Genomic DNA, 15,814 nt, shown 5'->3' with positions numbered 1-15,814 from the left:
AGTAAATGCTCATCAGCAGCTAAGGAGGAGAAGCAGCATTGCAGCGTGAGACAGTGCGTCCAGCACAAGTAGCAGTGAACATTCACTCCTCTCTGGTTTGAGGGAGCAAGAGCTTGGGCTTGGGCTTGTCACCTCATGGAACAGATTTTAATCTTGGAGTCAGTGTTGCTATCACTTTAGAATTCTATCAGAGAGGTTTTTAAGGTTACGGGGCTAGTCTATGGTTTGGCATCACAAACATTGAATGCAGACAACAGCTGGAGTGATGGAACCCTCCCTTTTCTCACGTCTTCAATGGCACTTTTCCACTGATGCCAAAACCACCCCATCCCTCCCCCGTAACCTCCTTACATCACTAGCTGTTCCCGATCCTCTGGTGAAAAACATTATGTACAAGAACACTGGGCGAGGCTGCTCTCACAAGGGGAACCGGGCTGATTCATTGGTGCTTTTTAAAATCCCCATTTGGGGAACCCTCTCCTTGGGGGAGATTTGTCATCCAACACACAGGGCAGAGCCCAACACATCAGAGAGCCAAGCTGTGAGCAGGAGCATTAGTCATTTTTCCTGAGCTAGACAATGGGCATTTTCTCCTCCCTTTGCAATATTCTCACAGGGTACTGGTTGTATCCCCTGATGCAGGGATTAGTAGAAGGGCTTGCAGTTCTTTCTAGATCCTGGTTAATTCAGGACACTTTCCTCTCTCCTAGGATTTAGTGCACACTGCAGCGTACCCCTCCCCTCTACTGTCATGAGTAAGGCAAGGCCCATCTTTCTTCTCCCCCTCAGAGGAACAACTTTCTGAAGTGGGTTCTCCCCTGCTCAGCCCCTTTCTTTCCAGAGGGAGAATCTCTCCCAGAGTCATTTCAAGCAGGACTCAGCAGCACAAAGGTTGACCAAGATGATCATCTCTACACGCCAGCAGCGTACCAGTGGCCAGCAGAATCTTTGTGGAGCCAGTTTAGATACATGTGTAACAGGGCCTTGTAAGAGGAATGAGAAGCGAAGCAGCTTGTTGGAAGCAGCTTGTTAGAAGTGAAGCAGCCCCATGGGCTTTGCCTCCCTTCTCTTGAAGCACAGAATGTGGGAAGACACTCAACTGAGGTAAACAGAGCCACTACGAGCTTGAGGGTCTTTAAGCAAGCTGCCTGAGCACTCTGCCATATCAGAGAGGAAGGCTACAATCTGTAGACTATACTCTTAATGGGTACATTCACAGGCACCACAGAGCAGACCAATTGCCGGAGGCTTAAGACTTCTTCCGTGCTAGGTTTTCCTTTTCTTTCACACTCCTTATCCCCTAGCACTTCAGTTTTATAGCTTGGCTGCTCTCAGATCTCTTCACCCTTTTACCATTAAGTCAGGCTGTGGTTTGGCATGGATGATGAAAATCCTATGCGACTGGGACAGGTTACTTCACTCAACTCCTGTGTCATGCAATTGCTCAGGGCAGACCATGAAAGGTCCTGTGAATGCCCACAGAACATTGCACACTTCTCTTCATTCCTGAATGATGGGGGGGGCGGGGGTTGACAGCGCTATGTTCATGGAAGAATTCTTCCGTTGACCTAAACGTAGCCTCTCAGGGAGCTGGAATAGGTACAGAGATGAACTGAACCCCTCCAGTCACTGTCGTGAGCATCTATAATCAAGCACTGCAGTGCTACAACAGTGCCACTGTACCATTTAGAGCGTAGACATAGCTTATTTTAAAACCAACACTAGGAACGACAGGTTATGTGGGTAGATCGGGATAAGACCGAAATGCATCCAGTCTCCACTAGACAGAGTGAGCTAAATGCTGAGCTGGTGTAACAAGTGCAACTCCATTGACTTCCATGAAATTGCACCTGCTTATACCGGTTGTGAGTTGTCCCCATGAGAAGGGGTTCAGAATAAAAACCTTCGAACAGACAAATAGCATCGGAGGTTACAAGTGAGACTCTATTGAGAGAGCTTCATGTTGCAAATTTGCAAATGTCAGCTGGTAGGGCTAGTCTGATTACTGATGTGTCTGCAGAAGCCTTCAAGACTTCTTCAGTCCTGCCAGTTTACCAATAAAACCGAAACTGATGGTCAATTTGAACTCATTTCTTTGGCCAAAGGCAGACAAACACTGGTTTCAAAGCCAAGCTGGGCTTTGTTTCCTCCAGATAAAAAGACAGATAGACTGTGGATTCAAACGTGCCTCCCAGCAACATGGATCCTAAGTAGGTCAGAAATATGGGTAAAGTTATTGCCTAGTGATATTGCCTAGATCGCTCTGTACCATCTTAGGTAACAAACTACGGATGCAGAACCACTGCCTCCTCACCTGAGCAAACCAGTTTCCAGAACATGAAGTCTGTAGAAGTCCTAGGAATCAAAGTCATCAATACCAGTCTCTCCAACATAAGGTACCTCAGCCAGTTCAGAGACTAAATGGGGGTTTGCAGTCAGGCAGAATCTACAAGGCTCAGACTACAAAGTCTGGTATGCAAAAATCAAGGTATAATAGTACAACCCAAGCCCAGTACTGCTTGTGTCAGATGTGGGTTTTATTATTTTATAGACCTGCTATTGAAAAAGATAAACAATCTCAAGTGCCTTTTAATGGTCTAGCTACAGACGTACGTTTTTGATAACTCAGTAAGTGACAGCTTTTCATTACACACAGGAATAGTTCAATCCAAAGGAGAAGACCCAAGCCACTCTGTGCTTATGTAGGTTTACTACATTCCAGGCTGGTTTTGGTGTTTGACAGATGGTATGTTCTAATATTTCTAACTGTGTCATGACAATGTCACAAGTGTTAGTCAAATATGTGAAGGGTGTAATGTGTTTGGACCACTGTCGAGGCCAGAACTGTAACACTTTGTATTTACATTGTGTTGTATAAACATTTAATTAAGACTCTCAAACCTTGAATTTTCCTCCAGGGCAGATTGGAAGAGGCCCTGGAGGTTTTTCGCCTTCCTCTGTAGCATGGGGCACGGGTCACTTGCTGGAGGATTCTCTGCTCCTTGAAGTCTTTAAACTACGATTTGAGGACTTCAATAGCACAGATATAGGTGAGAGGTTTTTTGCAGGAGTGGTGGGTGAAATTCTGTGGCCTGCGTTGTGCAGGAGGTCAGACTAGATGATCATAATGGTCCCTTCTGACCTAAATATCTATGAATCTATGAAAGGCTGAGGATTATTATTTTCATTTGACAGCTGAGGAATGTGAAGAAGAGAGTGGTTAAATGACTTGCCAGAGACTGCACAGAAAGTTAATATTAGAGGGCAAGAGTACTTGGCTCAGTCTTGAAACCAAGTCACGCTCGCAGACTCTCCAGAACACTTGGCTAAGATATGCACCATACGTGCGTTTTCAAGGACAGTACTGGCCCTTGTACTTAGGATTCAGACATCACACACAGGAACACATACAAACTCTTATTTAAATGTTTATTAAGTTTGAATTGTAGAACAACAGATTGGAACACAATGCAATGTGGAGTAGAGTATTTCTAAACCCATTTTTTTCTATGCATAAATGAAAAAATCAAGATTATACAAAAGAGAACAAAGTGCAGAACACAATAAAAGTTTCTCATGCAATAAAGTTTGACCTTAAAAACAGAAAATAAGCTTAACAGTGTAGAAATAAAAAAAGCATGCTGTCTACTCAAACACATTCATCTGTGACATTGCTTTTCTTTATCCCTTTTTCCTCATAAAACTTATTATGTGTTTAACACACGCTTATAAACATTGCTAAACTCAGCAAGAGCTATTATAGTGCCCCAACTTAATAAGTTGATAAAAAAATAGTTGTCATATGGCCAGTCCACAATGGAACCAAATTTTTTTTCATTAGGAGAAGCCTAGATGCAGCTTTCTATTCATAGGAGGCATTTTAAATAAGCTGGTCATTTGGCTACCAAAATGGTTTAGTGTCCATGTTACATCAGAAAGAAAAATTAGGAACCACCGATTTGTTCAGAGTTAATTCCATCTGGGGTTTGTTCGACTAAATACAACTTGGAAATAATCTGGCACTAGTGGGTATTAAATCAATAATACTAATAATAGTGTTTTAGGGGCACATTCCTAGATCTTTAAATGTGATTTTAAAATTTGAATAAAAGGAGCCAGAGTTCATGGAACGTGAACTCGTGCGGTGGGTTCTCTCTTACGGAAGTTTGCACTGGAGACCTGGTATGTTTATATTCGGGTGAAATATTTGCTGGGGAAAAGATTTGTTAGCAGTTGTGTTACACTGACAGCAGCTACAGCACTGCAAGTCGTCTGTTTACTGCTGGCATCAGAAGTGACAGCTCCTACTGCCATCGGGTTAATCAGGATGCTGTATGATGCAACAGGTTTTCAGTCCCCTCTGCATCAGACAAAGCTATTTGTTCCCCAGAGGGCCATAACAACAGGTTGCAGACTGGAAAGGCAAGGTTAAAAGCAAGACAAATTTGAAGGTTGTTCAGGTCTAGAAATTCAAATCACTCTTACAGGAAATTATCCTCAATTTAATCAGGGCAAAACCAAGCATCTTAATGGTGGTACCTTTCTGCCCTGACTGGCTGAAGTCATGCACAAGTGAGATCGTGAAAGTCCTGATACAATTTCCCCTTGCTGAAGTGAAAAATCCCTTAAAATAAAAACAGTTCAACATTTGAGTAAGTAGAAGATGCATTTGCAATATGCTTATTCTGGATGCAACATGAGAAATAGGAAACTTCGGGTAGCTTATCCTTTGAGAATGACCCTTTCCAATGCAAATTTACAAATTTGCAGTGCGGTGGCTTAAGCTCAAGGACTATCTATAGCCATAAAAATCACCTTAAGGAAAAATAAAATTTGGTATTTCTTACACAGTCATCAATACCATTCATGTGCAACATCTGGCGTGCATTACATTTATTTGGCCTATCAACAGAAAACAAGGACAGGACAGCTGCAAATAAAAACAATCGCTCTTCCACAACAGATACTTCAGGTGCTTGGAGTTTCATGCAAGTGTTCTTTAAACAGGATATATATTTTATAGCTTAGTTCATCTTGCAGCAGACTAAGAAGTGGGAAAAACGGGAAGAACTCAAGTGAAAACTCAACCTTACTTAGTACAATTCAGGAAGAGCGTACAATCACCAAGGATATTTTGACCCAAACTATATAGTTCAGTTCCGAGTTTTATCTCTAGTTTAGTCACTGAACGTTTTAAATTCTATATATAAACTAGAGGTAAAACTAGGAACTGAACCACAGGATGTCACGGAACCAAATCACATTAAATTGCAGTGAGGAAAAATATGGAAATGTTGAACAAAAATAATCTGGACTATCAAAATAGGTTTCAAGGAGGGAGCCCGCCAGCTGTGCTTCTGTTGTCTCCAGCAAAACTATTTAAACTTCCTCCTCCTCCTCCTGCCGTTTGTAAATTTAGTCTTAATCCAGAGAGCTGTTAATGGGTATTAAGGGCCTGATCCAAGGCCCAATGGAGTGAATGAAAGTCCTTGCATTGACTTCCCTGGGCTTTGGAGCAAGTCCTAGATCACCGAAACCCACGAGTAGGTATATGGATTCTAGCGAGACTATTTGCCTTCAACAATGTACCTCCCCATACAGCCACCTCTGACATGTAGTTATTGAACTGCTCTGGGACAAGAGGAATTCCTACGAGAGTGAGACTCCCCTGCTATAGTATCCATGCCCCTTAAAAAAAAAAAAAAAAAAAAGCTTTCTGGGGAACGTTTGGCATGTTTCACAACTGAATCTGTCAGCCAGAATTTCCATAGTGAAAGTCACTCATAAACCTGTGGCTAGTGATGGGGAAATTCTGATTCCCAGGAGCAGGAGTCTACGTTCAGAGTGTCCCTGCTAGTCAGACTTCTGAGGTGGGGAATGTTCCATATTTTATACAAAGGCCCATTTATGATAGGCCGAAAAAGGACACAAGATTCAGAGAGTTGTAATTTGCACTGGATTTGTTGTTTCTCCTCCAAATGCTTCTTTGCACCTTGTTGTGAAAGACATGTGTCTTTCCTTGCCAACAGTTCTCCTGAACTGACTGTTGACAGCGTGGATCAGAGATAAATCAGCTTAAAATTATTTAAAGGTTATTTAGGTAATAAATCTCCATGCAAATAATTTGAGTAATTGTACGAAAACATTCCTAAGAAATTATTGCTTCTATTTTTTGAAATCCTTACTGAGCTGCTTGGTTCAAATACGATTAGACTATGATAAATCAATGCAGCCAATTCAATTTTATAATTTCCAAAAATGGTTATGTTTAAGCCTCTCTGACTTTACGCAGCATAATGCTAAACTTGATGCCTAGCAACTGGATATCTCATGCAAAGAGATACTTTTAACTAATTTAACCTTTTAAGAACATGAACCTAAAGCTGTTAAGTGTTATCAAGAAACAGATTTTTAATCAGTGGATGTAACATATTATATGGTAAAGAGAAATACAGGAAGAATTAAACTACCAAAACTTAAACCTGCTACAGTATGTATCTTATCTGATACCATACACAAGACGAAGTGGACTAACTAGTAATAGTGGCAAACCTAAACACTATTTAGAGTCACCAAGAAGTTAAACAACTCCCTCAGCTTTTTCCTCCCTTCAATTCCACAATAAGAAATAAGGTGATTACACTTTGATGGGTTTGACTAGTGCAACCTTAAAGTAACAATCTCTTTGCAGCCGAAGATAAGGGATACGCTACCTACCCCACGGAAAAGCCTGGGTTACAAAGGGAATCTCTCAAAATCGAAGAGCTCTAGAATTAAAAACCTCCAACAGTCATCACTAAGCAGCAACCTGTCCACGTCCAAAGCTGAAAAGCATCTTTAATTTCGTCAGGCTCCATAACCTGGCTAGGCAATGGAACTAGCTACTATGGTTGCAAGTCTTTAAAGGCCTAGGCAGGGCTACCCAAACACGAAGTATTGCCAGCAGGACACAAACGTGTTTACACTGAATGATTGTTTCCCTGGGATCTTTACTTTGCTGCAGCGCAGTAAAACGTCGTGCTACAAAGCAGCATAGCGAGTTTACATTTTAATGTGATAATCTAAACAATGCTTTCCCAGCCCAAACTATGCACACTCTAGTCTCCAATTCTTAGGAAAGAGGCTTGGTAAAGGCTGGCCAGCACAAAATTCCATCTGACCTGATTGAAATCCTCTGGATCTGAAACACAGCTCCACCCCACAACCAAACCTTCACCTCCTTCTTTTAGAGGTCTGTGTGTGGGGGTGGGGGGCTGAAGTAAGTGTGCATGTGCCCAATTCCAAAAAGCAAAGTTTTATGATCCCCCTGTTCGCTATGTAGCAAGAGGCAGCCAACTGCTCTTTCCAAAGCTGAATCGTCACCAGCTGATGATGCCAGTGCACATTTTGGGTCAAGAAAGTGCTATGCTGGGTAATGCTAATTTAAACAACATCCAGTGGAACATTTGTCAAGAGGGAAAAGGACCAGATTGGTATGAAAGATTAAATTGATAGACATATCTCACACGCAATGGGAACTTTAAAACTTGTTTTATGTGTCAGTTACTAAGAACTACTGAGTGTGTCTGTTTAACAAAGAAGCAGAATCCTTAGAGTATTTTAAAATAAAATATTGATGCCAGACTTTAAAACTGTATAATTAGGTTTGTATTTCACAGGAATGCCAGTTTTATGGTGAAACAGCACTGCATTTCGGTTATATGTGAAGCCTACTAGACGATATACACAGAGATGATAAAACTCACTCCAAGAGTTCAGTGAGAAATATTTCTAGCAACTGATTTCTTCAATAAGTCTTAAATGCTTCAGTAGTATTATTCTCCTGTCTGAACACAAAATTCAGAAGTGTTCTAATAAAAATATTCACAGAGAAAAAAAACAAAAAACAAACAAACAAAAACAACAACACAAAAAACCAGATTTCTTTTCCTTAACACACTTCAAACAAGAGTCCTGTGCAATTCTGTATACTAGATGGAATTTCATAGCACTCAAATGTAAAAACAGTATATTCATGCCTGTCAGAGGGAGACATGAGTACTGCCTAAAATCCTTCAGCTAAGAAGAAAACATATGATGCCATCAGTAATTTATCAATGACATTGGCAAGACGGCCAGTTAGCCTCAACTCCACCAGAATATATATTGTCTCTTAAATACACTTACAATTCAAGTAATTAAAACGGCTTTTCATTTTGAAATATATATATAACTTTGCTTTCGAGTGACTATACTGCAGCATGATTCAGACGCACATTCTAAAGTACTGCGACTATTTAACGAGTTTGAGGCGGCAGAAATATTACAACAGTGGTCTGGATTTGCTTGACTAAACCTGTGAACTTGCTGAGGTCTCTTCTGTTCCACCTGGAAATGAGTAGATAGAGTTAGGAACACTTCTTATAAGGAAAGGACTGGAAGTTTGTTGGTTTTGTTTATAAAGACATTTTAAAAGGCTGCTGCGTCCGAGTTACAGCTACCCATGGTTTTGGGCATTGCTAAAAATTCAGTTAAGCGTTTAAGTTAAAAATAGTTATCTTTCCTATTGCTCTTCACAGGAAATTTCTTTGCACTGCAGCTATGTCCTGAATCCAGTATTATGCAGGAGGGTAAAGAGGTCAGACTGAAGGAATCAGGACAGCAGCTCAAAAGAGCTCCAGTATACAACTCCTGTGTAGGGACAGGAACAGCATTACATGCTCCTGGATTGGATTTTAAGGACCAAAGCTCTTTATGACACAGATTTTTATATAACCAGACTATGGCATAAAGTTACAGAGGTAGGCCTTCGGTTTACCTTGTTGTACTGACACTGACTATACTATTGTGATTCCCAGCCAGAAGGTTAAAGGATCATAGAAGTGCAATCAACAACCTCCTTCCTCTCTAAAGAGGATCCTCACATCAATTCCATGAAGCCAACTGAATGAAATTCCCTTCTCCATGGCAGTTTCATCAAAATGAGATGATCAGTTTTAAATGCCAAAAGAAAAATCAACCCTAGTAAGTTCAACACACACAACTCCCTGCTAAAATTGTCACAGCATGTTCCAGTGCTGCTCATTAAATTCTGCACTCACTGCAAATGCTTGCTGCAAGTGCTGATCACCTTCCCAGCTGCTGTTACTTCCATCAGCAGCTAAACCATACACCCAATACCATCAATTTCTGACAAGCAGCAGTACTTGGGAACAGATCTGTTGAACAGTTCGAATAAAAGAATTGACAGCAGTTCTCTTAAACTGTAGTAATTGCTTTTTTAAAACGTAAGTAATTGCAAAGAAAAATACTTGGTAGTAATTGCACTCACTAAAATAGGATGAAATCCAAACAAATGTTAAAAAATTGTAGCTGTCAAACCAAATATTGTGTCTACAGAAAAAAAAAAAAAAAAAAAAAAAAAGAGAAAGGCGTCTACGCATCTGATTCACCTATTACATTAGCAAGATCTGAAATGTTCAGACAAAAAAATTAGCGAAGCCTATGGTCAAAATAGCTTTTGTTTTCAATTACAGTCTAAAAATTGCAAGCAACCTTCATTTTTCTAAACTGCTAATTGTATACACTGTGACTCTGTCATGACATTTTAAAAAACATGCAAGAACGAACAATGTACCTGCAGATTTATATATTTGAAATCTAAGTGTGTTCTTAATTTAAAAAGTGTTCAGAAGTGACAATTTCTAAATTGTAGAGAAAGCAATCAGCGTAATAGCTATCTGTTCAAACCTATCCTAGGACTACAAAATTTCATCTACGTTTTGCATGAAAGAGCCATTTTTTGCTGCAGTTTAAGCAAAAAGTAACTATTGAAGAGAGTCAGAATTTTTTCCTTAAGAACGTCCTCATTCATGCACCTGCATTCATGCACCTGAACTGCTTGGAATGTGTATAAATAACAATGACCAGTTCAAACTATTGACTCGCTTTCCAATTCTGATGAGGCTGCCCCTTTACGCGAGAGCTTTATAGCAGTTGGTTTCTCTGCAACCACACCATTGCTTTCGGTGGTCTCTGGAGGGCTCAGTCCTTTCTGTTCTTCCTTTGGGTCCTCCGTGACATCAGGATAAATCACCAAGAATGTAGCTGTCAAAAAGCCCAGGAAGGATCCTACTGATGCCACCACTGGAATAACCTGGACTGTGCCCACTACATCCACCACTCCACCAAGTGCTGAGGCCACCAGGATCTGGGAGATGTAAACCTGGCATGACAGGATAGCACAGTCTATGCCAAATCCTCGCTTTGAGTTTCCAGGGCTGTGGTGAATATACTGAAAGACAAGGAATGTACATTAGAAGTCAGGCATCTAAGCATAAGCAATCTTCCCAGACTTCCTGAACCACATCCTCTCCTGGACACACCATCTCTCTACCCGAGACAGAGAGGAGGGAAAACGCTGAATAGTTAAACAGGCAACACTTTTACTTCTGCTTGAAGATTAAATGGTACAAGGAGGCAATAAAAATACTACTATCCACACAGGTCCTATTAAGGTCCATCAGCTAGCTGGAATCCCTTATTCTGGAGTGATAATTCCTGCTCATTTTGCACCAGACAGGCCACTGATCACTCCAGTTTAAGGGCCTTTGCCATCACAGTTGGCTCCAAATTAAGTTTTTATAAAGGTCATTTTTTAAAATGACTTGACCAGTAGAAACTTTGATGATTTTAAACAACGTAAATGAAAACAGATGTGTCCAAGAAGTATGCTTACAGGTTGGAACCCAAACACAGCAGTGCTAACAATATGAAAGTGAAGTTGACTGCACTTCTGTTGTCCTGACTGATTTCCAGCAGAATCTTTGCACTTACGATACCTGTGGTTGTATCTCCAGACTATTATCAGAGCCTCTAACATGTTTATAATACAGCAGATGGTGCTTAAATGGGACAGCTCTGTAGCCAGCCTATTCTCCCAATTAAGGAGACAGGTCCTTTGAACAAAAAGCTTCGCCAAGATTTAAGATATAGTAATGAATATGAGTGCAATGATTGCATTTATAGTGTCACTTTTTCCTTTTAATCATTATTTGACCACTCCTTTTTAATTAAAAGGTCTGCACGTGCATTTCATATGCATTTAACCCCTTTTACACCATCACTTATCAACTTGGCATCAAGCTAGTATGTCCCCACTGAGCAGAATTTATGCTAACTGTGGCCTGATTAAGTAGCAGTCATTACTGTTTGCTATCATAATCTTTTCACCGGGGGATGCCCCAACAAAGCATATATCCCAAGCAAGTGGATGTGGCAAATCTATTTTGAACTGCTGTGATTAAATATTTCACATACCTGTTTAATATCATGGTATTGTCCTAAAAGCGCGTAAGGACAGTAGGATATGCTCATAGAGACTATTCCCATAGTGCTGATCATTATCATAGCCACGTACACATTGGGGAACATAGCCATCACTGCAGTTCCAATAGCAAAACCCAGCGTGCCCAGAATGTAGATCACCTTTATACTAAGGTCGTAGTTGTCCAAGTATTTTTGTAGTAAAGCTGCAGAGAATTAAAAACCAAAAACCAAATACACATCATCAGTCTACTGAATTACGTTTTACAATACTCAGTCCTTCAGTCTGACATAACATTTAAGTGCTACATACTTTTTTTGTACAACACTCTGAACATGTACAGATTAATCTTCACCACCTACCTAGGAGGTAGGAACATGTTATCCCCATTTCAAAGAAGGGGGAACAGACACAGGTTAAGTGACTTGCCCAAGGCCACAATTCAAGCCTGTGGCAGAACTGAGACTAGAATTCAGGTGTTGCAGGATTCCAATTCAATGGACCATGATACCACTATATGTGATCAATGGTATTAACTAACATTTTCTGTTAAAGGAAAAAAAAGTGTCCAGCTTTTTTAAGCACAGGATAGATTCAGTTCCTAACTCAGAGATATTTACTAAATTACACGCTTTTGATAATTAAATAATCCAGGCCTAGAGCCAAACTTCCTTTTGTATTTTAGAATGAGACATCTGGCTGGACATGCCTGAATAATGAGATGGTCCCAAGGATATTAAATTGTAATTCACATGTGTGGGCTGCAAAAGGCAGAATTAAAGTATATCTAAAGCTCTATATTACAGTATATTTCAAGTGCAAATGGTAGCTCTAAAGTTTATAGGGTGCTTATCTGTCAGAGACTTAACACAGATTCATGTCTTAAAATAGTATATTTAAAGAACAGTCTTTATAAATGTTTTACATAAGATTAATATTTTTGATAGGCATAGTTTTAGTTTTCTGATGGCTGGCTGGCTAAAAGACACAAGTGTCCTCAGAAGTGGTTTTAGGTTTCAAACTATTAGAAAAGAGCTGTTCATATTTCTGCAGTTGAGGTACTTTACCATACAGCCCCTTGAGGAGCCAGACTTAAGACTCCCATTATAACATGTGAAATGCATTTTCAAGTTCTCATGCCCCTCCCTCAACCTTGCAAGAATTGATTGGAAGGTGCACTCTGGAGTCTAGACAAAATTATATTTTTACTTAGAAAAAAATATTTAACATACTGTCCCAGCAGCATCCCACCTCACATGATTAGTGAGAAATATTTCATTGCTTGTCTACATAGAGTCTCTTACCTGAGCAAACAGCAGCAGTCGCAGCATAAATGACCAAGCCCCTGCAGCCCATCTGAACTCCGGCATTGTAGGCATGCAGTTCAGTAGAATTAGAAGGGCCCTGCATGAAACAAAGATTTACCAGAGTATAATCAAAACAGAATAATTACCAGCAGTTCTGTATTGGCAACACAGGCTATTTGCTCACCTTGGGATCCCCTTTAAAGATGACCTGTCCCATGAAATCCGTATAAAACACCGCTTCAGCAATGATGGAAAACCAGGTTAAGAGGTGACAAAGGCAAAGCCTCAGGAGCTCATTGGGCATTTTTAGCATAGACAGCCACAGAAGTCGGACAGTGGTTTCCGTTTCCCCTTCTTCACTCTCAGTGTCTCCACTAGAATTCGTTGTGCCACTCTGATTCCTGTGTCTGTACCTCTGCCGCTGTCTCTTCTGCATGTCGTAGATGTCATTCATGCTGCGGGAGGACTTGATCAAGACAATGGCATTGGCCCGTCGGAAACGATAGCGGTGAGAACCTATTTTGCCATAGTAGGAGAAGGTGTAAGATGGCTGACGATAGAACATGTGCCTTCGTCTGCGCATGGAGTTTGAAGTACTAGATTGCTTCATGCCAATCCTAGCATGTCCATTGAGGAGATCTTTTGGTAGGGAGCCATTGTCATTTGGGACTTTGGCTTCATTCAAGTGATTATCAAGCAACATCTCCTCTTTTTCATTTTCCCTGAGGAAAGCAGAGAGGCGGTTAAATTTGCACTTCAGAAGTTCCTGGCTGGTGCTGAGGGGAGTATTTGGGTATGAAGGGTCTTGAAAAATGGAGGGCTCAATGTCATGTAGAAAAAGCAGCTCTGATTCGATTTCCAGAGTAGCATCTGGCATGTGCAGAACAGAATCGCTCTTACTCCTTACAATGTCCACCTCAAGGAAATCCATATTGAGGTCCTGCTCTGACTGAACCTCCTCTGGGTACACAGAGGTCCCATAGGGATCTTCCTCGCTAATTACATTCAGTCGATTCAGAGGTGGAAGGCTGCCACTGAGCTTAACACTAGAAAGTGTATCTGCTTCATCTTCAATTCTGTCTTGTTGAGGGTTATACTGCTCTTCGTCAATGCTAAAAAGGTGAAGAGCAACAGAGACAGAGAAAATAATGGCTGCAAAAAAGAAAAGTACTTGTTCTTGAGATTTAAAAAGGTCACCCAAGAAGGTCTGCATCCAGTCCAGCCCTCCTAACATATAGCCAATGGCTCCTCCAAGACCTAAGGAAGGGGGGAAAAAAAAGTTACTATTTTGCTGCATGAAAATAAAGAGGTTACATTTCAGTCTGACCCTCCACAGTCAGATCTCAAACTTAAGTTTCCCTTGAAATACCATCTCATCTAAAGCACCCAAAGGTGATCCAGAAATACACAGAATCAGAAAGTGAGCCATGTAGAAGTTTCCACTTTCAAGTTTAAGACATTTCTTGTTTCATGGGAAGTATGAGTCTCTGATTACAGGCAAAATATTTTTGAGACTGCCAGGAATTATTTTAAGTGGTGGTGCACTTTAATTCTGGATTTCCCAGCTTTAATTTAAAATATATTTCCAGGCTGGAGTCAACTCTCAGTCGGACAATGGGAAGAGGTTCAAGAAATAAAAAGCTGTCAGGCAAATTCTCACAAAATGGAAAATTCATTTTTTAAGTCTACGGCTTTAGATAAAACTCTGAGAACATATGTGATCCGTTAGTCCAATGTTATCACATGATAACAAGCTGATGCAATTGGCCAGAGGACATAATTTCAATATTGCCCTAAACCCACATATTTCTAATGATGTGGTTTCACTTACAACGATGGAAAAACCAGAGTTTTAATATTAATGTCTTTGAGGAAACTGAAACAGATATCCATTTGGTATGTTACCATATATTTTACATATACACAACACCCACTTTTCCTTTCGGTTACACTGGTGTACATCCAGATTACTCCAGATTTATTTTAGTGGAATAACTCACTGACACCACCATAACGGTGAAACTTGGCCCAGTTTATTATTGGTTTGTCTGTCTTTTCTATTTAGACTGGAAGTACTTCAGGGAAGAGAATGCCTTACTACTTGTTTGCAGAGTACCCAGTGCAACAGGGTCCTAATCTTGACTGGGTCCTCCTCTAAGTACTTTGGTAATACAAATACAGGCTGTCCTCAACTTTACGAAGTTTGACTTACGACAAACGGCACTTACGTTTCTGAATTGACACCCTGATGCGACTTACGATCATTGGTTTCGACTTTACGATGCTCAGTCTCACAATGGAGCGCATTGCGGTTCTGAGTTACGATGCAATTTACAGGAACCAATTATGTCGTAAGTCCGAGGACTGCCTGTAATCATATGATGCTTTATCCTATCTCCACTTGCAAGTATTATTTTGCGATAGCCAGGGTTCACATAGATGTTCTCTTCGTATAAAGTATCAAGACCCTCCAGATTGGGATGACTATGAGGCAGTACCGACACGAGGAGCAAGTTCAGTGAACATTGAGAGCTAATCTTTCAATGAAAGTCAGCTAAGTAATGACTTGTCAACTTCATGCAGATACAAAAACTGCAGGAGATATATAAGTGAACTGCATACCAGCTGAAAAGGCATGGATGTTGAGTGCCATGTCTTGTTCTTCGCTGTCCACCACATCCAGTAAATAGGCCCGAATTGGCCCCTCTGTTGCATCAGCACAAAAATCCAATACCACCACTCCAAGCACTGTGAGAACTATGCCAATGGGCTGCTTGTCTGGGACATCTCCAATGGCCAGACCTGTGAAAAAAAAGGGGGGGTGGGAGGGAAATCTTTAAAGCATTTTATCCAAAAGGAGCAAACTACTCAAAAGCAAGGTTAATCTCCTTAAGAGAAAGGCAGCCACCGCACTTACTGGAAACATTCCTTTACTCAATAAAATGGCCATTTCAGGTCTTTGGCACAGCTTCTTGCATAGTCTGGGACAGAAGATACGTTTTTACATTTATGAGAATGATACTTGTTTCTCAAGAGTTTATCTGTTTTAAGCACCTCAGAAAGTATCAGCTACTATTTTTCATTTCTCATACATGTTATCCTCCAAAATCCAAAAGCAGTTTTTGGTGAAAGGCAGCCAGGTTAGAGAGGTCAGCATCCACAAAATTACATAACTGGTCAAAATACTGGTTATAAATGCAGT

The 15,814-nt window shown here is 40.6% G+C and overlaps 1 protein-coding gene across 2 annotated transcripts in view; it reads right to left on the bottom strand.

The window, feature by feature from the left end:
- Positions 1-3,415: 3,415 nt before the first annotated feature.
- The window catches only part of SLC45A4 (solute carrier family 45 member 4), a 98,922-nt gene continuing 86,523 nt past the window's right edge, over positions 3,416-15,814 (bottom strand). For both annotated transcript variants that reach the window (XM_037891934.2, XM_043539028.1), the window contains 5 exons: positions 15,235-15,414; positions 12,797-13,869; positions 12,610-12,709; positions 11,299-11,510; positions 3,416-10,273 (listed from right to left, as the gene is read on the bottom strand). In XM_037891934.2, coding sequence (XP_037747862.1) covers positions 9,911-10,273; positions 11,299-11,510; positions 12,610-12,709; positions 12,797-13,869; positions 15,235-15,414 — 1,928 coding nt within the window. In that variant the 3' untranslated portion in view covers positions 3,416-9,910. The remainder of the gene's footprint in view (positions 10,274-11,298; positions 11,511-12,609; positions 12,710-12,796; positions 13,870-15,234; positions 15,415-15,814) is intronic.

This window comes from Chelonia mydas, chromosome 2 (assembly GCF_015237465.2).
Source record: "Chelonia mydas isolate rCheMyd1 chromosome 2, rCheMyd1.pri.v2, whole genome shotgun sequence".
Taxonomy (NCBI): Eukaryota; Metazoa; Chordata; order Testudines; family Cheloniidae; genus Chelonia; species Chelonia mydas.
This window is presented reverse-complemented; position numbering and strand designations above follow the sequence as displayed.